This window comes from Panthera tigris, chromosome A3 (genome assembly GCF_018350195.1).
Source record: "Panthera tigris isolate Pti1 chromosome A3, P.tigris_Pti1_mat1.1, whole genome shotgun sequence".
Lineage (NCBI taxonomy): Eukaryota > Metazoa > Chordata > Mammalia > Carnivora > Felidae > Panthera > Panthera tigris.
Window position 1 is genome coordinate 29,712,424 of NC_056662.1, and position 25,262 is coordinate 29,737,685.

Here is a 25,262-nt window from a genome sequence, read left to right on the forward strand (position 1 = left end):
TTTGCCCTCTCCCCATCCAAACAAGTCATGGGAGACCATGGACCTCTCTGGCTTCTTTATTCAGAGCCTGAATCCATAGTGAAATTGGGAGGGGCTAAGGGAAGAGAACAGGTATCCTCCCAGACTAGAAATAAGCCTAGGAGAGATGTGGGCAGGGTCAATGAGCACAGAGAGGGTTGTGGTAGGGGATGTTGAGAATCTGTACAGCACAGAGCTGAGCATATCCTAGAGCTAAAGCCTACTCCCTCTGAGGTGGTGACCCTGACCCAATGAGGAAGGGGGAAAATATACAGATGTGCAGGAGTCTGATGGCTGCCATCTTGTTAAAAGACTAAATTACCCGATTCCTAGGAAGGGACTCAGAAGGGGAAGGTGCTGAAGGGTGATTTCTGAGGCCCCCTCCATCACTGATTCTCTACAAGGGCTGATCAAGGGAAGGCTTCAGGCTAAAGGTTCACAGAGAGACTTTTTTTTTTTTAACTTTTTAAATATGATTGTTTATTTTTGAGAGAGAGAGAGGCGTAGAGAGGGAGACACAGAATCTGAAGCAGGCTCCATGCTGTTAGCACAGAGCCCGATGTGGGGCTCAAACTCCCAAACCATGAGATCATGACCTGAGCTGAAGTCGGATGCTTAACTGACTGAGCTACCCAGGCGCCCCCACAGAGCATTCTAATGAATCCTTTACACCTGGCTTTTTCCTGGATCACTGTCTGCAGGAAAGTCTGTACCTGGAGCTAGGTTCATGTGAACAATTCCCAGAATGAGTCACCATGGATTAGAGAATGGGTGCTTCCCTAGGCACTAAGTGGAAAAAGCAGGAATTTCAGCACCAGGCCCAGAGATGTGGCAGGAAAAGGGTCAGTAGCTGTAGTCACTGGAGAGGAGGGTTTCACCTCAGATGCTCAGATGCTCCATCTGTTTCTTTTTAGCTAGGATGGAATTGTCTTGTTCAGGCATAAGGAATGATCCACTTACCCACTGTTTACGCAAGTATGTAGCTCAAATCAGAGATTCCTTCTAAGAATATGCCTAAAAGCCTTCAATTTCACACATTGGATTTTTTAAAGTTTATTTATTTTGAGAGAGAGAGAGACAGAGAAAGGGAGAGAGAGGGAGAGGGAGAGCAAGAGTGAGAGCGTGCAAGCAGGGGAGGGGCAGAGAGAGAGGGAGAGAATCCCAAGCCGGCCCCGTGCTGGCTGTGAGCACAGAGTCCAACATGGGGCTCGAACCCACGAACTGAGATAATGATTTGAGCAGAAACCAAGAGTCAGATCCTCAACTGACTGAGCCACCCAGGTGCTCCTGGACTTGTTGTTTTAACAGCACAGCACAATCATTTTTCTGCTGGTCTAAAAAGATACTGGTGACGCAAGGGGTGGTGTGGAGAATGCAAAGAGGTGTCTGCGGGAAGTGAGTAAGGATAACAAAGATAATCCAAATTAACACGAGAGAATACTTGTGGCCAAGCTTTAGTAATTGTCTTCCCCTGAACCATCACCAGGGCAGAACCCAGTTAACCGTTCTATACAGGGACAAGCACAGCATGATGGTTGCATGTACCGGCTCTGGAGCCGCACAACCTGGGTGTGAAAGCCACAGCCCTTTTGCTTACTGGCTGTATGAATGTGAACACACCTTTAACTCCTTGCTGCCTCACTTACCTTATCCTTAAAATGTGGAAAATAATACAGCCTACCTCACAGGCTTGGCTTGAGGATTCATGCGATAACAGGTAGAGCTCTTAGGGTAGCACTGTCCAACAGAACTTTCTGTGATGATGCAAATATTCTGGATCTGCACAGCCCAACGTGGTAGCTGCTGGCCACAGGTAGCTACTGAGCACTTGAAATGTGGCTTGTATGACTGAGAGACTGAATTTTACCTTTTATTTAATTTTTATTAATTTACATTTTACTAAATAGCCAAATGTGGCTGGTGGCTACTGTCCTGGAGAGCTTAGAACAATGTGTAGTACACAGTGAGTGCTCAAGTGATGTTGGCCCTAGTGTCACTACAGCGCCCTTGGCACTCTCTTTCCTTCTCCCCTCAGAGGAGAGGTTCATAGGCTGAGAGGCTGCCAAGAGAGAATAAACATCCCTTGGGCCACCACAGCAGGGAACCTACCTGTCAGGTGGGATCCCTTAAAGGACTGTATTCTTAGGAATGACTCTCTCGTGGTAAGGTTGTCACTCCTTGGTTCTGTGCCAGCCACCTCACCCTCACTAGAGGCTAGAGGAGACAAAGGACACCGTGTGCTTGGTGCCCACAGAGCCACTCCCTAAGTCTCAACATCCAGCAAGGCCCCCAAGTTGGAGCCCAACATGTGTAGGGCACTGGGCTCCTGGCACGACCAGCAGCTGTTGGGACATGGCAGGCCATCCCAGCGGCCACTGTCACCCTGGCAGAACACTTGAAATTTCACTTTCTTTTTTTTTCTGTAAATGTATCATTGTGTTTACAAAGAAACCTTAGCTACTTTTCAATGATGATACTTGCCAGCCAGGGTGCATTAAATATCGAGATCGCAGCATCTGAGGACTTGAAAAACTATTTTCTGAGAGAATCAGCTCAATGTCTTCATTCCTTTGAAAACATACAGAAAAACCCACATTAATTAGGACGATCAATCTTAATCTGCCCATTTTGCTTCCTCCCCTTTGTCTCCACAGACACACAAGCACGTATGCATACATTTATTTCTGTTACTTCACGCCTAAGTCCTTCAGTATACCTCTCCCAAGAACAAGCACATTCTCTTTCAGAAGCACAATACTATTATCACATCCAAGGAATACAATACTGTGGACCAGCAGTACTAGCATCACCTGCAAGCTCATGAGAAACAAAATCCCAGGTCCCACTCCAGACCCGCTGAACCAGAACTCTCATTTTAAGAAGATCCCTAAGAGATCTATATGCAGATTAAAGTTGGAGAAGTACTGATCTAATCCATTTTCAAATTTTCCCTTTTTTGCAGGAGAGGTCTGGGACCCGGGATCTACACCAATCAAAGATTGCTCACTGAATTTACAATCTTTATTTTCCTTTAATCTTGGGGCCCCTGGGTGGCTCAGTCGGTTAGGCGTCTGACTTCGTCTTGATCTCGCAGTCAGTGCGTTCGAGCGCTGCATCAGACTCTGGTGACAGCTCAGAGCCTGGAGCCTCCTTCGGATTCTGTGTCTCCCTCTCTCTCTGTCCCTCCCTGCTTGCACTCTGTCTCTCTCTCAAAAATAAACATTAAAAAACATTTTATTTTCCTTTAAGCTGGAATAATTCTTCTAACTTTGCTGTTGTTGTTTCTCACGGAGTAGACATTTTTGAAGAGTGCCTGCCAGCTGTCTTGTGTCCCACAATCTGGATTTACCTGGTTGTTTCCTTATGATTAGAATCCGTTAAATATTTTTGGTCGTATTAATACCTAGGTGATGTTGTGTCCTTCCCAGAGCATCACATGGAGGAAGCATGTGATGTCAATCTGTGCAAATAATGGCCTTGCTAAGTTTAATCATTTAGTTAACGTCAGGTCTACTACATCTCTCACTGTGAAAGCACTTTCCCCTCGCTGTACGCGGTAAGTAGTCCATGGAGTGATACTTTGACAACAGTTAATATCCTTTTCATCAACAATCTGTCACCCACCCGTTCTTAGTATTCAATGATGATTCTTGCCTAAATCAAGTGCTATAGTAACTGTTATAAAATGGTGACTCGCTAGTTCTAAAAATCCTTATTAGTGTTAAAGGAGATTTACTATCCTGCCCCTCCCATTTTTTTAGTATCACCATGGACTCATTTTACTCCATGTGCTATACTCTGTTATTACATTTGTTTTCTCTTATGCTCCACTTGTCCCAGTGTGGCCAGTGAGAGCTTCTTGAGCTAGCTCCTGCATCCTTTTGGCACATCTCTACTAATCTCTGAGTGTCTCCTTGCTTTTTTTTTTTTTTTTAGCACAAAATGTACCAGGTTCACCTTGTACTTTCCTTGCCCTAGACCTATAATCAGCCAATTCCCTAAGGAGTGCTGATAACTTTAATTGGGAACTGGTATATGTAGAAACCAGGACCTAAAGGTAGGGGCATTTATTCTACTGTGGTATTAGTATTTCTGGTCCCTTTCAATGGGAAGAGCTAGAAAATATACATTTTTTAATTGAAATACTGAACTTATATTGACTCCATTCACAGGGTTTCTCTTCCCTTTTCCCACTTCATATTTATTATCTTCCTTATCTAACAAGTGATGTTTGAAATCAGGGTTCCAACGTTTATGTTTATTTAAAAATTTTTTTTAAATGTTTATTTGTTTTGGAGAGAGACCGAGTGCGAGCAGGGGAAGGGCAGAGAGATAGGGAGACACAGAATCTGAAGCAGGCTCTGAGATGTCAGCACAGAGCCTGATGTGGTGCTAGAACCCACAAACCGTGAGATCATGACCTGAGCTGAAGTCGGGATGCTTCACTAGCTGAGTCACCCAGGCACCCCTCCAATGTTTATGTTTAAAAGTTATTTGAATTAATTGTTTTGTGTGTGGTCATTATTACTTTGATATACAAATGGATTCACTTTTTCATTTAGTTTTATCCCTCTTTGTCAACTTAATTTCTGAATATGTAAAATATTTACATTGCTCAAAGTCAAAATTATATAAAAAGTATGTACCTTTTAGTATATCTTTATTGAGCAAATAAATGTGCTTTATGACCAGATGTTTCCTCTTCACACACACACACAGACACACACACAGAGTCATCAATTCTCTATTTTTAGTTTGTAATTTGGACCCAAGTCCATGAAGTAAAAAGCTCATTTCTCTATGTTCTCTATCCCATTTCTTCCACATCTTAATACAAGTAATATTGAGAGTCTTGACTTCATTCTTTAATGGATGAAAATGTGAATCCATCAAGACAAAATCTCTCAAAACAGTACAGGATACTGACACATGGGGTCGTCTTGCTGATTTTTGCACAACACCAAAAACACTTCTATAAATGCCCAGGACTTAGATACAGTACAAAGACCCTGTGGGCCATAGCCAGAGTGTGGTGTCTGAGAAAGTGGCTGCTCCTATAGGGTGAAGTGAACTTGGTAAGTTTACCTGGTGACAATCCCATTTTCTGCAAGAATGAAGGCTGCAGTAGGATTGGCAGCCCTGATGAGGGTCTGCAGCTGGACAAGGAGAGGGTGCCTCTGCTCCGTGGTGTGACTGGTGAATACCACATTACTCACCAGGCCTGGGGAATAAAACCAAGAACGGTTCAGGCTTCAGAGTCCTTACTGGGGCTGAGGGCTCACACAAATGTGGGCCCTTGCTCCCTCCCTGATCATCCCTTCTAATAGGGGTCTTATGTAGATGCCCCTGACCCCCCAACACCTGTTCCCCTTTCTGTCATTGCCACTTCTTGCGGTGAATGGCCTCAACCCTGGAACTGCCTTACTTCTTAACTTTCTCTATTTTCTCAATTCTGCTTTCCAGCTGACACCTGGAGCTTCTTTATCGAAGGGCCCATTCCACATCCCTTTTATCCTTAACCTCTTCAGGAAACTGTGCCACACACCTTCACCAGTTCAGACCACAGACATTTACCAAGCACTAACCATACATCGGGCACTAACCGTTAGATTCTCAAAGAGTGCCCAGCCAAGGAGTCACTTACATGCACCTAATTCCAAGATAAGTGCTAACACAGGCATTCACAGTCATACAATAAGAGTGGCACATGTAATGAGGGATTGTGAAGTGGGTCACAATACCTCCCAAACTTCCATAAAAATACAGAAGGAAAATCTATGCTATAGAGAATTTGGAAATCAGGGAAGCTACCTTATCCCACCATACCAATGTAATTATAATACCTCTTCCATACTCATTCCTGTTTTGACATAGTTATGATCATAGCACACACACCATTTCTACTACAAGATCACTTGCATTTTTGTTATTCAACCATTTTCATTCACTTAATATTACTGTGAAAATTTCAAACGTATACAAAAATTTTAATTTGAAATGTTTACTTATTTATTTTTGAGTGAGAGAGCACATGTACAAGCAGGGGAGGGGCAGAGAGACAGAAAGAGACACAGAATCTGAAGCAGGCTCCAGGCTCTGAGCTGTTAGTACAGAGCCTGATGCGGGGCTAGAACCCACAAACCGTGAGATCATGACCTGAGCTGAAGTCGGGACGCTTAACCAACTGAGCCACCCAGGTGCCTCAACATATACAAAAATTTTAGAAGTAGTGTAATGGGGGCACCTAGGTGGCTCAGTCAGTTAAGTATCTGACTCTTGGTTTCGGTTCAGGTCATACTCTCATGGTTTATGGGATTGAGCCCTGCTTCAGGCTCTGTGCTGACAGTGTGGAGCCTGTTTGGGATTCTCACTCTCTCTCTCTCTCTCTCTCTCTCTCTGCCCTTCCCCTATTCATGCTCTCTCTCAAGATAAATATTAAAATATAATAGTATAATAGTATAACGAACTCCCATGTGCCCATCATCTGGCTTTAAGAATTAACAACATATGGGGCGCCTGGGTGGCTCGGTTGGTTAAATGTCCGACTCTTGGTGTTAGCTCAGGTCACTATCTCATGGTTCGTGGGATGGAGTGCCAGTTAGGGCTCCAAGCTGACAGCACAAAGCCTGCTTGGGATTCTTTCTCTCCATCTCTCTCTGCCCCCTCCCCTCTGGCCCGTGTGTTCCATCTCTCTCTCTCAAAATAAATAAGTAAACTTAAAAAAGAAAAAAGAATTAACAACACTTGGCTAATTCCTCCATACCATATGCCAGCCTTTCCCCCTTTCCCCCGGATGATTTTGAAGCCAATCTCAGACATCCTATTATTTTATCCAAAAATATTTTAGTATATATATCTCCATAAGATGACCCTTTAAAAAGTTAAAAATTAACAAATTCTTCAATATAAAAAATAATATAGTCCATGTTCAAACTTCTCTGCCTCATGAATGTTTTCCTAGAGTTAATTTTTTTGAATCAGGAACCAAAGTCCACACACTATATTTCACGGATACATCTCCTAATTCTCTTTCAGTCTGTAGTGTCTCCTTATTTCCATGTAATGTTGCTTAACATACTAGTAGCTAGATCTCTTTTATAGATTCAATCTTTTTAAATATAAATTATTAAAAGAATTTCTTGTTCTTTTTCCAACTTAAGTTGAATGCTTAATTCATTATTTTAAAAAGTTATGTCTTGGGGCACCTGGGTGGCTTAGTTGGTTAAGTGTCTGATTTTTGATTTTGTCTCAGGTCTTAATTTCATGGTTCCTGAGATTGAGCCCCGAGTCAGGCTCTGTGTTGACAGTGTGGAGCCTGCTTGGGATTCTCTTTCCTTCTCTCTTTCTGCCCCTCCTATGCTCTGCTCTCTCTCTCTCTCTCCCTCAAAATAAATAAATAAACATTTTAAAAAGTTATTTCTTGTTTAGTAATGTCATAACTTAAGGGTACATGCTTTCTTTTGAATTATTTGGCATAGAAATACTCATAACAGGTTGCATAGATGGTATCCTTTATCATGAAAAACTGCCTTTGAAACTTTTCAGCTTTTTGGTTTGAATTTAACTTTGCTGTTAGTGTCACCTCTTTCCTTTTTGTCTATATTTGTCTGTTATGTTTTTTCCCATTCTTTTATCATCATCCTTATTTAGATTTGTATGCTTCTCTTGTATACAGCATCACAGAATTAGGTTTTGTTTTTTGGTTTAATCTGAGATACTTTTCCTTTTAATATATGTTTATCCCATTTGCATTTACTGACACTTTGGTTCTTTCACCTTGGTTATATTGGATCAGTTTAAAAGTCTTTTTTTTTTTTTTTTTTTACCTTTAGCAGTATTATCTCTGCATTCCTTATTTTTTGTTTTCTTCTGATAAGTGGTGGGCTTATAGTCTGTTTTTAGTTCTTACAATGGCTATCCTTACAGCTTTAAAAATTTTTTTGAAGTTTGTTTTGAGAGCGATAGAAAGCAAGGGAGGGGCACATAGAGAGGGAGGGGGAGAGGGGGAGAGGGGGAGGGGGGGAGAGAGAGAGAGAGAGAGAGCGAGCGAGAGAGCGAGAGAGCGAGAGAGCGAGTGCGAGAGCGAGAGCGAGAGCGAGAGCGAGAGAGAGAATATCCCAAGCAAGCACCATGCTGTCAGCAAAGAGCCCGAGTTGGGGCTTGAACTCATGAACCAGGAGATCATGACCTGAGCTGAAATCGAGAGTCAGACGCTTAACTGACTGAGACACTTTTTAATAGATCTAAATCACTGTTTCTTATAATGTCCCTTTTACACAATGTCTACTGGCTTTTCTACGTGACTGATGTGGAAGCTGGTAAGTGTTCTTCCCATTTCCACCGTCACTTTCTGGTTGGTTATATTATTTAGTTTCTCCAGTGAATGTTCTTATATCTTTAAAACTAACTATATACTAAGAATTTAACTCTTTATAACTTGATTTTACCGCTCTAAACTTTATTGATGTCCCACTTTGGAAGATACAGACAGAGTTATTTCCTGCTGCCTTGTAATTCTTTGTTAAATATAATTTCATTTTATAAGTCTTCAAGATTTTCAACATTTATATTCTACTTTTTTTGGAAAATTTTTAATTTTATTTATTTTGAGAGACAGAGAGCAAGTGGGGGAGGGGCAGAGAGAGAGGGGGAGAGAGAGAGAATCCCAAGCAGGCTCTGCACTGTCAACGCAGAGCCTAATGCAGGGCTCAAACTCACAAACTGTGAGATCGTGACCTGGTCTGAAACCAAGACTTGGACGCTTAACCAACTGAGCCATCCAGGCGCCCCTATATTCTGTTTTGTAATAGAATTTTCATGGGTATTATCATTAACTCCATATCTAAGGATCAATTCTCATCATCAATCTTGTTTTTTTTAAGTTTATTTATTTTATTTTGAGAGAAAGAGAGCACGAGCAGGGAAAGGGCAGAGAGAGAGAATCCCAAGCAGGCTCTGCACTGTCAGCACAGAGCCCGACATGGGGCTCCATCTCACAAACCGTGAGATCAGGAGCTGAGCTGAGATCAAGAGTCAGATGCCTAACCTTGAATGAGCCACCTAGGCACTCTGAGACTAGCTTTGATAAATGATTAGTTCATAAGCAATTATTTCTAAATTACAGAGATGTCAACTTTCCTATGTAACCTTGTAATTGTAGGATCCTGAATAATGAACACTCAGTATAGAGGACTCTGTACTGATTTAGTTCAGCTGGGTGTTTAGTTCAAAAAAATTAGTTATATTTAGTTTCTGAGGGCAAAACTCAAACAAGGTAAAGAAGGGTTTACAGATAAAATAAATTCCCTTCCTCCCCAGCCACCTAGTTCTCTTCCCTGAAGGCAATCACCATTATCAGATTCTCAGCTCTTCTTCCAGGATGTGCTAAGTATGCACAAGTAAATGTGTGTATGCTTTTCTCCCCCCACAAACAGTGGCATGTTATACTGTTCTGCACCTTGTTTTTTTAAGTTTTTTAACCTTTTAATTTTGGTAAAGCTTACTTCTTCATTAAAATTTTCCCTAGTATCTTACCATTTCAATCCTTCCCTCATTCCACTCTGCTCCTCCTCTTCTCTAAACTATAAAAGTTCCTTCCTATAAATAACACAGGTGGTGTTTAAAATACAAGACTCATATTCTTATTTATCTTCTTCATATATGTAAAAAGACAGCATGATGTAAAGATTCAAGCATGGGTTTTAGAGCCAGGCAGACCTTGAGTTTGAATGTAGGGTTCCACTAATTGCTAATGAGTGACATCAGGGGCAAACTCCTCTCTCTGAGCCAAATTTCCTCCTCTGTTAGATGGGAACAATAACACATACCTGCAGGTTATCAGTAAATAGTTTTCACAGGGCCTGCAGATAGAAAGAACTCATTAAATGCAACTTATGGCCACCACCACTACCACCATCCTCATTACCAGCGCAGCAACAGCTTAAAATGGGACCTCTATGTGTACACTGAGGGGCTTGGACTAATCCATTTCTCAGACCAACAGGGGTGGCTGTGGCACGTGGGCCTCAGCAATAGCAACCAACAGGAAGGTAGATGAGTGGCCATCACTAGATCAAAGGCAACTTCCAGGATCCTTGGCCCCTGCCTCTAGTCTGTGGCAGAAGTAAATTATACTTCCTTCCTCTCACTACTCATACTAATGAGAAAAGTGTTCCAAAATTGCTAAAGACTGAATCTAACCTCACAAATTGTCTGGATGCATTCCATTCATGACTAGGGAGCAGGGATTAGGAGCTTCATGCCAATGGTCACATTTTAACACGGGAAAAGGGCACACACGAAGCACAAAGGTTATGTATCATGCCCGGGACCACAGATGCCAGGACTTACAGCTGACCTGCCAAGCACAGAACCTTCTTCCTAAGTGCTTATGTATAGTTTAGGGATCTATCAGTTCCTTGATTCTAAGACACAGGTCCTACTCTTCTCATGTATCTGTTTAGTGCTCAGCTATTAAGTTGACCTTACGCCTCTGCACAGTGCTTGAGGGACCTCTAAGGATTCAAGGGTGAGTTTCCTCAATGGCTTTCCTTAAAATCTAAGTGGTGAGGGCAGCTCTGCCTCCTCTGGTCTCTTGGTGAAAGGCTTCCTGATTCCCCAAATGTGGGCCATGCAGGCACCAGAATCCTCCTCTAGGCCTGGTGAGTGCCAAGTAGCTCCTGGATCCATCATCCACTCTCAATCCTGGCTACTGTTTGTCTAGTGCAGTCTACCACTTTCTTCATTAGGTCACTGCTTATTTTGTGCACTTCCAGGCTGTTTTTACTACAATTCATTTTAACTACTATCTTTCAAAAGAGTTATCTTCCAAAACCAGAAAATCTGATCTTATCACTTCCCTACTTAAAATATGTCAATGCATTCCAGGGACTGCAAACTTCTTGGCCTGCCTGACCTATCTGCCATGCTGTGCTTCCTCAGTGGCCTGGGTATGCTCTGGTCACCATCAGGCCTTTACTCTTATTGTTCCTTCTGCCTGGAACCATCTGTTCTTTCCTCTTTGTTGGCCCAACTCCTCTTTCAGGCTATAGACAATGTGAATAGCATCTCTTCCAGAAGGCTTCCCTAATCCCCAAGGACTGGGTTGGAGCAGGTGCCAGATACAGATTTGTTGAATAAATGAATGAATGAATCAAGTATAATAAAAGATACATGCAACCTGATCTCCAGGGCACCTGCCTAAGTAGTTAAGTTGTGGGTACCCATGTGTCAGAGTTTTCCTCATTTATAAGTCTGAGCAAATCCCATTCATCAGACAACCATCTGAAAGCTTTCTAAGACTTACTGATCGATCTATCGATCTATCTATCTATCTATGGTTTTGGTAGAAAATTCATAAAGTACAAAAGGGTACTCAAACCAAGCTTCTTCCTCCCTCCTCCTCTGGCACCGAGCCCAGAGGCTCATGGCATGCCAGGCCCAGAATGGGGCAGAGTGGGGAAGCAAACTGGGTTCTAGAAGGCTCAGCACATTCCGGAGATGACAGCCATGGGAGCTGGATCTTGCAAGAGGCCCATGAGATTTCCAGCAGAAGACAAGAATAGCTGTGGTGGATCTTGCAGGGAGGGGCCAGCAAAGGCTGAGTGAAGACCTATAAAGGCCCTAGATTCTGTTTGGTATCTTCTTGGGCAAAAGAAACTGGAGAGTTGGGACTAGTGTAAATGTGCCAACCCAAGTGGCATGTGCCAGGGTCACAAACATAGGCAGGGCCTGTTCAGAAAAAGGCCAGAAAAGACCTCTGACAGATACCTTGCCCAAAGTTCTGTCTGCCTCATGAGTGTCATGTAGATAAACCTTGTGGATTGGGATTTTAGGTCAGGAATTGGACACAGAAAAGGGGCTTTGCTTTATAGGGAAACAAGCAAAAGGATTATCCTCCGCATTCCTTAGGCCAGCTATGCAAACTACCACCTGCCAAGAGGAAATGCCATCTGTGAGGGCAGGTACAGCAGTTATCTGGAGCACAGGGTGAAGAGGCCACTGTGGGCGGTTTCATCTTGCTTGGGCCAGGAGCTTCCTTCTGTTCTGTATCAAGGAGTGGATACCCACATTTGGCCAAGGTATTACCAGTCTGGGCTGTGAGTGAGCGGGCAGCCTGATATGACCACTCCCCAGAATGGAGAAACCCCTCTGAGGTCTGACTGCACTGGTCTGAGCTAAAAGCTTCCAATGGCCCAGAAAAAAAGTTTACTGCTTTTATCTATCTGTAGATACTTCCAAAAGTGGTAGTAAAATGTCTTTGCTTTGCTTTCAAATCAGCATTATAATGAATCTTGTTTGCTGTTTAAGCATTGAGATTATTTCCTAATTCTTGGATTTCTGTAACACGCATTATCTTGGGGCTGCAATATAGTCCTTTTCTTGTTGTAAAACAATCCTTTGTTGTAAAAGCAATCAAACAGGGAACCTGACTCATGCTCAGGAGCAAAGGGAGGCAATATGCTCCCTCAGGACATGAAGTGTTTGTCTACTGGTGGCAGATCCTACTGCCAAGCTAGCCACCAAATCTCTGAGGATAAAAGAAATACTTGCCTTTTATTTCCTCCCTCCCTGGACAGCCCATGCCCATGGTGAGCCAGGTCAGATCAGTTCATAGGGTCCCTTAGGCCCATATATAAGAGGAAGATAATTACTAAGACACTGTTACTCTACAAGCCCTTCCAAGTTTAGAAAAACAGCATGTATGGCCTCAAGGTCACCTGCCCACATGTGGTCACATCCCTATCTTTACACATGCACAGAGCTTGACACAAGTTGCCTTTGGACTCTGAGTGAGGAAACAGTGTTAAAATGTGTCTACCAAGTGCCAGAGAGAATCCAGTCTGTCTCGGCCTAAAAGGACTTTCCTCCTACAATAGTGGCCCAGGTTCATGGACATTGAAGACACAGCTCCTCCCCAAGGCTCATCTGTGCTTTGTGTGCAAAAAAAGCAGAGGGGCACTGAGGGAGAAAGTACCAATGAGTCAAGGTGCATTAGGGTGGCAGTATCATGTGGTGGACAGGGGATAATGATAGCCCACACCCTTGGCTTTGGCCATAAGTTACAAACATGTATCTGAGGACCAGACAGTGATCCTTGGTTATCTCCTGGACCTATGTTTTTGCCTATGCTTTCTATTCCCAGGACAGATACTGACAACCTTCCTGATCTTCCAACCTAGAAACTTAGAGGGGTTCATCCTAGATACTTCCTTCTCCAACTCATGCCCCATAACTAGTTTGCCACCAGATTCTACTGATCCAACCTCCATAAAATCTCTTTCATCTGCCTGGAGTGGATACTGTGGGAAGGCCCAGCCACCTCTATTTCCCTCTGCTTCTGGGGTACAGTGCCTGGAAAGCAACAAGGGCCTCTAAAAGCTGGACTTAAGACGCCCTAGTGCAGCAGCCCAATACACACATCCTTCCCTCCAGTGACCTGGCTCCTGCCCTGCACTGCACCCAGCTCAGCTGTTTCCCAAGACAATAGCTCTGGTATGCTTGGTTGTCTCCGCTCCCTGTGGACTGGCAATGGGATCAGCAAGGCAAAACTGTGCTGGGGACACTGAGTTATTTCCTTCTATCTGATTTCTACTTGCTGGGCTGGCTCAGGAAGCTCAGACCCCAGGTCTTCTGACAACAATGAGCATTTTATCATCACTACAGGAAATTTAGAGTTTATTCTGGGTCTCCAGGCACCATAGTTAACATGACTAAAAAGTGCTGCTTCCAGGGTTGCCAAATGATAGGACAATGTGAAGTTGAGTGTAACCTACAGGATGGGTGGACTTTTCTAAATGTTATCAAGGAGGTGTGGAAAATTCCAGTGTATGCAGGAGGGGATTAAGGGAGAAGGTCCTACCGGACCATACTATATACTCATGGGACAGGAGAAGTGCATCAAGATCATGTTGATCCAGAGGCTAGGAATACCTGATACCTTTTTAGTCCATTGATATTAGTTGGAAGGCCAGGGAAGGCTTAATAAGGGAGGTGCTCAAGGGAGGTGCTGTTATGGCAACTTATCATCTTAAGAGATAAACTTGGGAAGAAATATGCCTATCAACTATGATAAAAGAAAAAGATGTCAAAATTTCCCTGGACCAATTTTGTTTGTTTTAGACTTAAAATATTTATTTTGAGAAAGAGAGAGAGCGAGCAGGGAAGGGATGGAGAGAGAGAGAGAGAGAGAGAGAGAATCCCAACCAGCCTCCACTGCCAGTGCAGAGCACTATGTGGGGCTCAAACCCATGAATCATGAGATCATGACCTGAGCCAAAACCAAGAGTCAGAGGTTTAACTGACAGAGCGACCCTGGTGCTCCTGTTCATTTTAGATTTTAGAATGGTAAGAAAGAGCATGAAGAGAGAAGTCTGTTGCATCTAAACACAATTTGAAAGGCATGCAAAAGTAAGAAGTAAAACATATTGCTTACCTTGTGAACACTGGTCAAGACATTTAGGAAAGAGAAATCTATGGAGAGGAAAAAAGAGAAATATTTAAAAACATTAATGTTAGGATTGTCACTGGTTATTTCCCACTAAACTGTGACTATCCAAGCTGACTTATTCAATAAGGCAAGTGGCAGGCAGTACTAAGTACCAAGAATAGCCATGGCTCTGCAAAAGGTTTTCACAGGAAAACCAAGAAACCCTACAGAAATAGCTCTTATGTGGCCAACTCTTGATGGAATGTTGAAGAGGGGATACTGTTGAAGAGGGGATATAGGGCCTGTTCTCTATAGACAATAGGAAACAGAGAAAGAAAATTGATGTTTTTTTTTTTTTTCTTTGAAAGAGACACTGTCCTGATAGTGAAGGGAAATTTCATGGGAAAATGAGAATTACCTTCCCCTGTTTGGGTCTTCAGTGCTAAAGCTGCCACACTTCCCTTCCTGTGCACGCTAGAATCCTGGTTCTCCTTTAACACTATTCTGAGCTCTAATGGTGAATGAATAGCAGGAAACTGACTGGATCACACATGAAGCAGGTGAAGGTGACTGATTCAAAGTGTGAGCTTGTTAACTAAGAGGAAAAACCCACTCTGTCAGTGCTTTAAAACTCCTAAAACATCACAGTACCCTTCTCAGGGAAGAGAGCTAACACTAGTGAGAATAGCTGCCTTTTTTCAAAGTTCTTCCTATGGCCTGGGTACCATGCAAGCAGTTCACATGTATGGTCTTGCTCTGTCCTCATGTCTACTCCATGCCTTGGGTACTCACAAGCTGAGAAGAGCAGGTGGGTTTGTAACAGCTGAACAGTCTAAGCACTTTGCCCATGGCCTCAGACAAAGCTAGAAAGTGGGAGGGCTTATGCAGGGTCCCAGGTCTGTTTAGCACCACAGAGCTCCCATGTTTTCTCTCCCTACAAATGAGATGCTTGCTGAAGCCACGCTTCTGAATTGTTGTTGGTCTAGGTGGCACGTGGTAATCATGTTCAAAACACCGGGGAGAATTTCTCTCCTGCAATCTCCTTAGTGGTGGCAAGTCTTCATCATTCTATTTGCTTTCTGAAAACACTATTTGGAACCAAATTTGGTGGACAAGTGAGCTGGATGAATACCACTTTGGACTGTTGATGAGGTTCTCTTGCCTGACTCCCTCATGGTTTCTGAGGAATTCCAAGGAGGAACCCCTACGTGCTCTGGGCAAGATCAAGAGTCATGGAACAGGGAAGAGACATCCTTCCACACTGTGGAGTTTCCCCAAGAACAGAACTCACTGACTTCACTGCACTCAGTCTACTGAATGGCCTGACACAATAGCAAATACATTCTTAGAAAGTGTCTGTCCCCATCAGTGCCTGTCACTTTAGAGTACATGCTCTTAAAGGCCTTCTCAGCACCCTGCTAGCTCCCTCACAGCAGCCCACAGCAATTCACACCAAAGACATCTTAGACAAGACAAGCAAAGCTCCCCCTCAAGGCATTTTATCCAATCACAGGCTGGATGCTCATGCTTTAAATCTCTGACAGCTGCAAAGAAAACATAGACTTGCACATATATATGACTCCCTAAAACTGGAATGCAATTTCTCTTATCTTGGCATCTTTGGCATCTGTCCTTCAAATTCATGTTAGCTTTCTTTCCTAATCCAACTAGCAGTTACCACTGCTTCTTTATAATTCTTATAAATGCATTAAATATTTTATTATAGGACTTCCTATCTATAACACGATTGATTGTGTACATTCATTGGTGTGGCATTTGGAAAATTATTGAACTTTTCTGAGCATTAGCTCCCTCAAGGTAAAACATGGTAATGATGCCTACCTTAAAGAGGGATTTTGAGGATCAAGAGAGGGTAAAGCATCACAGTGCGAGACAAATAGCACAAAATAAATGTTGGCTCCCTGCTTTCCTTCTCTACATATCATCCTCCTTACCAAACTCTAACGGTTTTTTTTAATTTTATTTTTTAATTTTTAAAATTTACATCCAAATTAGTTATCATATAGTGCAACAATGATTTCACGAGTAGATTCCTTAGTGCCCCTTACCCATTTAGCCCATCCCCCCCCAAACTGTAACATTTTTGAAGAGTGCCAGTCATAGCATGACTTTTTTTTTTTATTTTATTATTTTATTTTTTTTCAATATATGAAATTTATCGTCAAACTGGTTTCCATACAACACCCAGTGCTCATCCCAAAAGGTGCCCTCCTCAATACCCATCACCCACCCTCCCCTCCCTCCCACCCCCATCAACCCTCAGTTTGTTCTCAGTTTTTAACAGTCTCTTATGCTTTGGCTCTCTCCCACTCTAACCTCTTTTTTTTTTTTTTTTCCTTCCCCTCCCCCATGGGTTTCTGTTAAATTTCTCAGGATCCACATAAGAGTGAAACCATATGGTATCTGTCTTTCTCTGTATGGCTTATTTCACTTAGCACAACACTCTCCAGTTCCATCCACGTTGCTACAAAGGGCCATATTTCATTATTTCTCATTGCCACGTAGTACTCCATTGTGTATATAAACCACAATTTCTTTATCCATTCATCAGTTGATGGACATTTAGGCTCTTTCCATAATTTGGCTATTGTTGAGAGTGCTGCTATAAAGATTGGGGTACAAGTGCCCCTATGCATCAGTACTCCTGTATCCCTTGGGTAAATTCCTAGCAGACATGACTCTTAAACAGAGCAGACAAGTTTTGTGCCAATAAACATTAAAATAATGTATGTACAGGTTATTTACCAGCTCTTCCTCTAAGTAACAAAAGCAAGTGTGATATATATTCCTAAGCCTCACACAGGTATGGTATTGTGCATTTTGTAGTGTGCCAACCAAGTACCTGATTTAAATAAAATTCTAGTAAATCAAGAAATGATGATACTGATCCCATCTGCCCTAAAACATGGGCCCCACAATTCCTACATGCATATTCACAAAAATGTAGCTGTCACACAGGCAGATGTGGGACGACTTATTCCTTGCGGCCCTCTCAACGATTAGAATAGTTCCTGGCACACAGCAGACACAAGACACTCACTGAATGAAATCCTCTAGAAAAAAGACACCAGGTAAATCTCACATATACCCATTCTGAATCCAAACTGAGCCCATCCTTAAATTATACACACTAACCTCCACTTCACAGAATGGAAGAAGAAGCCCTATTATGCTCTGCCCCCAGCTGTTTTTTTTTTGTTTAACCATGATCTAGAAACAATGATGTAAATTTTACCTTTGCTAAGGTAGCCACTTTACAAAAACTTGATTCTCAAAAAATCGTTTATGATAAAAGCAATATATAATCCATAGCTAACATCATATTTAATGGTTAAAGACTAGATGCTTTCCCTTTCAGATCAGGAATAAGATACAATGTCCGTTCTTGCTACTTCTACTCAACATTATACTGGAGGTTCTAGTAAGGACATTTAGGAAAAAAAAAAAACAAACAAACCCAAAAACCAAAAAAAACAAATACAAAGCCTCCAGATTGGAAAGAAAAAAGTAAAGCTATCTCTGTGTACTCATGACACACTTTTGTATATAGAAAAATCACAGAGTCATACAAAACAAAGCAATGAACAATCCAAAGATGATATGCAGAAAACAATTTCATTTATAATAACACCACAAAGAACAAAAATATTTAGGAATAAATTAAACAAAGAAAGCATAAGAGCTGTACACTGAAAACTAAAACATTGCTGAAAGAAATTTAAGACCTAAATAAATGGAAAGACAGCCAGGTTCATGGATTGTGAGGCTTAGTATTTTTAAGATGGCAATACTTCTCAAACAGATCTATAAATTCAATACAATCCCTACTAAAATCTCAGTTGTCTTTTCTGGCAGAATACTGACAAGCTGATCCTTAAGTTTACATGGGAATGCAAGGAACTCAGAATAGTCAAAACAATCTTGAAAAAGAACAAATTGAAGGACTCTCACTTCTCAATTCCAAAGCTTACTACAAAGCTACAATAATCAAAACAATGTGGTACTGGCATGACGATAGACATATCTATCAGTGGAACACAACTGACAGCCCAGAAAATAAGCCTTCACATTGATAGTCAATCGGTTTTTTACAAAAGTGCCAAGACAATTCAATGGAGAAAGAATAAGTCTTTTCAACAAATGGTGCTGAGAGAACTGGATATCAACACGTGAAACAACGAAGTCAGACTCCTACTTCATGCTATATGTAAAAATTAACTCAAGATGGAACACAGGTCTACATGTAAGAGCTAAAACTATAAAACAGAAGAAAACACTGGAATAAATCTTTGTGACCTTGGATTAGGCAATGCTTTAAAAAAAGTTTTTCCAATGCTTTTATTTATTTTTGAGACAGAGAGAGACAGAGCATGAGTAGGGGAGGGGCAGAGAGAAGGGGAGACAGAATCTGAAGTGGGGTCCAGGCTCTGAACTGGCAGCACAGAGCCTGACGTGGGGCCTGAACTCACGGACCATGAGATCATGAACTGAGCTGAAGTCAGACGCTTAACCTACTGAGCCACCCAGGCACCCCTAGGCAATGCTTTCTTAGATATAACACCATACATACAAGCAACAAAAGAAAAAATAAACTGGACTTCATTAAAATTTAAAAGCTTTTATGATTTAGAGGATACCATCTAAAAAATAAAAAGATAACCCATGGGAAAAATTTTTTGCAAATCAAATATCTGATAAAGGACCTGGATTCAGAAAATATGAAGTACTCTTGCAACTCAAAAGGAGACAACCTGGGGAGCCTGGCTGGCTCAATTGGTAGAGCATGCAATCCTTGATCTCAGGGTCTTGAGTTCAAGCCCCACATTGGGCACAGAGATTACTTAACAAAAAAAGTAGGGGATACTTGGGTGGCTCAGTGGGTTGAGCGACTGACTCTTGATTTTGGCTCAGAGACTGAAGCAGGGCTCGATCCACAACCCTGGGATCATGACCTGAGCCGAAATCAAGGGTCGGATGCTCAACCCACTGAGCCACCCAGGTGTCCTCGGTATGTATCCTTTTAGATATTTCCTATATACATAGGAATAAACATTTAAAAAATACATATTGTTTTGGCAATTTACTTTTCTCAGTTCACAAAATACTGTGGACATTTTTACATGTTAAAATCTACTTAATTGTTTTAAATCCCTGACTAGTATTCCATTGTATGAATATCCCAAAATTTAACCAGTCTCTTACTAATGAGCATTTGGATTATTTCCAATTCTTTGATATTACGAACAGTGTTTTTTTTAAATAAAGACTTTTTATTTTTTAAGTAATCTCTACAAACAAAGCAGGGCTCGAACTTACAACTCCGACGCCAAGAGTCACATACTCTACTAAGCCAGCCAGGCGTCCTGATTTTATAAACAGTGCTGTTTTGAACACTGCAGAGCACATCTGTCATGTTTCAGACTACTCAGTACCTTCTAAACAACTTTCCTAGGCTTGAACTTACGAAGTCCAACTTTTTTTTAAACAGCACAAACTACCTTTCCAGCCTTTCTTGCAGTCTGGGGTAGGCATGTGACCTAAGTTCCACCAACCAAATGTACTACAAGACTCCCACAGGCAGTGAGTCAGGTGAGTGAGGGGATGTATGCTAAGCAGATCCCATTTTCTGGTGAAGGAAGTGATTGAGATATCCCCCCTACCAGGGCAGCCCTAAGAGGTTTGATTGCTCCTGGCTGCCTAGCCAATACATCCTGGCCCTCTTGGAGACTCTGCAAGCTGTAATGTCCTTTAGTAAATCTCTTTCCATTGAAACATACTGGAGTAGGCTCTCCTGTTTGGAATTAAGAATTCTATATGAAACAAACACCCCTATACCTATGTATCTTTGCACATTTGTACAAATTATATGAAATTTTAGCAATGGAATGGCCAAATTTGTCTTCAAACAGATTATATCATTTTATATTCCTATCAACACTGCTTTTGAATGTACCTATTTTCCTACACTGTTGCTATGTAATAAGCCACACCAAAACTAAGCGGTTTCAAATAATGATGACGTATTAGCCCTCATGATTCTGTGGATTAGATGGGCAGCTGTTTTGGCTTGGAACAGCTCAGCTGGGGCTGATGGTCTAAGATGGTGTCATTCACATCCAACTGGGGTCTCAAGCTCAGATGGGAGGAATGGGATGACTAGGCCTATCTCTCCACATGATCTCTCATCCTCTACCAGCCTAGCCCAGGCTTCTTCATATGGTAGTCTCAGCTCCCAGAGGCAAGAGAGGGCAAGCCCCAATGTGTAAATGCTTTTTAAGCTTCTGCTTATTTCTTGCTTCTTGATGTCCCATTGGCCAAAACAAGTCACATACCCAAGCCCAAATTCCAAGTATAAGAACTAGATACAACTCTTCAACTCTTGATGGAAGGGGCTGTTTTTGCTGTGGGCATATTTTAAATCTTCCACAGCTGGCCACGTAAAAAAATTTTCTTTTTTTAAAATTGGTGGGCTTAACACTGGCCACTTACTATTTTTTTAATGGAATGGGTTTAACTTTATTTCTTATTTAAAAATTTTTTTAATGTTTACTCCTGAGAGAGACAGACAGACAGACAGACTGTGAGTGGGGAAGGGGTAGAGAGAGAGGAGACACAGAATCCAAAGCAGGCTCCAGGCTCTGAGCTGTCAACACAGAGACCAACATGGGGCTCGAACTCACAAACTGTGAGATCATGACCTGAGCCGAAGTCTGATGCTTAACTGAGCCACCTAGGTGCCCTGGGTTTAACTTTAGTAAGTTTCTGTTCTTGATCACGTGTGCCATAATTCTCTTATTCTATTCCATGTGCATGTTATGTGCATGTTATGTTATGTGCATAACATGCACATGGAATAGAATAGCCCCATAGCCCATATGCATGGACTAATCATTAGTTTTCCAACAGAGCATCAGTGGACCACTACAGTAAATTACTTTCTGGGAGGAATTCAAAGGTAAATTTGGAAATTTCTAATTTCTAAAAAAAAAATTAGCCAATCAGTAACTTTGACTTACTGACTTAATACTTTTGATGTCCTAATATGAAAAAAAGAGGAAATTAGTATACTCATACTAACATGCATGATTTTGTTACTTGTATTTTTATATTCTATGACCGTAATTCACACATGATATAGCCTTATTCTATTCTTAAATAGATTACATGCTCATCTTCGGTCCTTTTATATACTTCTCATATATCTGAATTCTCTTAAGGACCTTTAGTCCTCACATGCTGGCACACCCATTTATTCACCAGATATTTCGTGAGCACTTACTTGTATTAAGCATTAAACAGAAATGGTTTCGGCACTCACAAAAGCTAAGTCTATATTCTACAGTTCCTCTCTTTTCTCTAATGATCTTAATTTGTCTATTTTTCCTCTTCACTTTGTTATTTTATCAAGCTTGAGGCTCTCTGAACAGACTTAAGTTTTAGCAGTGTCTATTCTACTTCTCACTGCTTTGATTGAGATTTTTTATTGCGATGGTGGTTTTATTATTGTCTTCATTTTCTTTCTAGGGCTCTAGCAGTTCATTTTGTATCTGTATTTGCTAACTAAACTCCCTGGTCTCCCTGATCTTTTCTATTTAAGAGTTTTACTGAGGTATAACTTGCATATAACATTCATTCATTTTATGTGTACAGTGTAATGATTTTTAACATAAATTTACAGAAGTATGCAACTATCACCACAATTCAATTTTAGAACATTTGTATCACCCCAAGAAGATCCCTCCTGCCCACTTCCCCAGACCTTTTATATAACTTCTCTGAGCTCTTCCCACCTCACCCTATTAACTTCTCTTCTTCTTAATTTTTTTTTTTTTTGACAGTGCAGAAGAGTACTCGTCTAGGCTAATTCTTCTGAAGTATAATCCCCATCTGTCGTTTGCTTATTACTATCTTTTCCTACCTTTTAAAAATGGTATTATCTGTCTCACATTAAATCTCCGTCTGCTTTAGTGCATCTTTATTTATTTATTTTTTTTAAGATTTTATTTTTAAGTAATCTCTATACCCAACATGGGACTTGGAAGTCACAACCCTGAGATCAAGAGTCCTATGCTCCTTCAACTGAGCCAGCCAGGCGCCCCTTTAGTTTATCTTTAAATGAACTCTTGAGGAAAATAAGAAACACGACTGGTAGAAAGGTGGCATGTAAGAGTCAATATGGTAGTCCAAAGTACAGTGGTGATGCTCAGCATTCACCATAATAACCTAGGACAAAAGGAAAACAGACCACCTTGGCTTTCTTATGGGAGAGCAGAACCTAAGTCACAGCTAAAGAGAAGAGACATGGCGAAGACATTTCTTGAAATCAGTCGAGGTGATAAGGGAAGTAACCTCCAATATAATTTATAAGAGACATCTGAAGATATCAACTTGGGACTTAAATAGGAAGGGAGCTCTTTCAGATGAAGGTTGAAGGGTAGATCAATTAGTTTCCAGGAGAGAACAGTAATTTGGACTAGTCAGAAAGAACACATGGTTACAGACCTGGGATACATTCCACTAGGCTAAAGGGACAGGAAGTCAAATAGCTCTCTGAAGGGACAATGTAATGTTTGAATCTCTCCCCAGTGAGGAGTGCTCTGATGATGAAATAGATACTTCCAGACACCACTGGAGAGGTATAAACCACAAAACCCACTCGGAAAGCAATTTTCAGCTGTGAATGAAGAGTAATAAAACTGATCATACAATTAATTAATAATATCTCTTTGAAGATTCTAAGGAAATTATCTCAAATTTGAGAAATTTATATGCATAAAAATATTCCTATATCATTATTTATAATAGTGAAAAGTTGGAGACATCCTATGTAACTAACCGTGGAGAAACTGTTAAGACAATCATATCCAGCCATATGCACAATTACCACTGTGATACTGGAACATATGTTAACTTATATAGTATATGCTACTCTAAGAAGCATATAAAGTTATATGTAGACTGCAACAGTGAAGACATGCAGACAAAAAAGGCAAGGAATTCACAAAAATTATAATACTTAAACCACTGAGTTAGTGAGATTATGGGTAAATCATTATCCAATTTTCATTGTTGTTATATTACTTCCAATGTCTAGAGAAAAAAAGAGTTCACCTATTAGTAGCAAGAATGAATGTCATTAACCGAGGTTAAGGTGGCTTAAGCATAGGAAAAATTATCTATAAGATACTCCAAGTACCTTGGGAAACAAATCACCTCCCCTGTAGTAAAGAGGAAAAGAAAGGCTGCCATGGGCGTTCTTTTTTTTTTTTTTTTTTTTTTAATGTTTATTTATTTGAGAGAGAGAGAGAGCACGCATGTGCGAGTGAGAGTGTGTGGGGGAGGGGCAGCAGGGAAGGGGCAGACAGAGAGGGAGGCACAGAATCCGAAGCAGGTCCCAGGCTCCAAGCTGTCAGCACAAAGCCTGACATGGGGCTTGAACCCACGAACCGTGAGATCATGACCTGAGCTGAAGTCGGACGCGTAACTGACTGAGCCACCCAGGTGCCCCATGGGCATCCTTTTTTTATGGGAGAAGCTGTTTCAAGTCCCACTACTCTAGATGGGCAACTTTTCAGTGCAAAAAAAAAGGGGGAGAGGCTGCCAGTGTATAGGCATCTCCTGAGAACCTAGCACAAATCAAGCAATAACTGAGCATTCATTATATATAAGGTAGAGTAATGCATTCCAAAAGACAATAACACGTAAAGATGTGTCTCCTTCTGGTGGGTGGGAGAAAATCGCTTTCTGTACACTTAAACCCATCACGTCTTGTGGGCTGGAGATAATCCGAAGTATGTACCTGTGGTCCATGTAGCAGCTCAGGGGCTCCACACACACCGTGATGGCACCAATGGTGAAGGAGGACTTGACATTTGAGTCTGGATGGGTCTGCAGGGCCTGGACAACATCAATGACATCTGTGTAGCTGGAGGAAAAAAAGAGAAAGATTAGTTTACTGACTGGGGCCGCAGAATGGGGGAAGAGGGGCACACTGAGGGGCTGAGTGAGCAAGAGTGGAAGGAAAACCACGAGGAGGTACCTGTGACTAGGTTCCTTGGGGTCATCCCACTTCATGATTCAGAGCCCGTCCCTGCATCCCACAGTGTTTCTGCATTCCCAAACCCCATTAGTACTCCTAACTGTGCAAGAGTGAGTGGAAGAAGCCCCCATCACTTCTAGGAGTGAAGGGAAGCCTGCAGATGACCCTGGCGCTCTGAAGGTGGGATTGGTGTCCTTAGGCCTGTTTTCCAATCAACCTAGGAGCTTCGATGTTGGTCTATTTCCTTTAATAGCTTTCCCCTCTCCTTCTGCTTCACAGAACATGCAGACAAGAGAGAATGGGGTTCATCAGGTACCTCTGTAGGTCAGCAGACACATGTCAAACCCCGCTTGCATTTGTCTTTCCTGCTGGGAACTCCCTCTAAACTACAACTTCCAGAGCCAACTTTAATTATTTTTAGTTAGAATGTAATATGTTTAATCATTTAACTCCCCCATGCATGCTCCTCCCAAGGCCTTGTCCTTCTCAGCAGAGGGGACTCCATTCTTTTAGCTGCTAGGCCAAAAAATTTGTTGCATCATCATTGACTCCATTTTTTCTCAATTTTTGAACTATAACTAGAATGAGATGGCTGCTCACATTCTCACACTGCTACTGGGCCAGGACTGTCACCATCTCTTGCACAGATCACCCCACAGCCTCCTCACTGGCCTACTTTTTTTTTTTTAATGTTTATTTTTCAGAGAGAGAGAGGGAGGGAGGGAGAACGCGTGCACCCATACACATATGCACACG

At 41.7% G+C, this 25,262-nt stretch overlaps 1 protein-coding gene across 3 annotated transcripts in view; it reads right to left on the reverse strand.

Annotated features, from left to right (window-relative positions):
* Positions 1–25,262, reverse strand: part of DNAAF9 (dynein axonemal assembly factor 9) — a 127,892-nt gene that overhangs the window by 8,958 nt on the left and 93,672 nt on the right. For all 3 annotated transcript variants that reach the window (XM_042980827.1, XM_042980828.1, XM_042980826.1), the window contains exons 28-31: positions 24,267–24,392; positions 14,453–14,490; positions 5,104–5,239; positions 2,500–2,586 (exon numbers count right to left, since the gene is read on the reverse strand). In XM_042980827.1, coding sequence (XP_042836761.1) covers positions 2,500–2,586; positions 5,104–5,239; positions 14,453–14,490; positions 24,267–24,392 — 387 coding nt within the window. The remainder of the gene's footprint in view (positions 1–2,499; positions 2,587–5,103; positions 5,240–14,452; positions 14,491–24,266; positions 24,393–25,262) is intronic.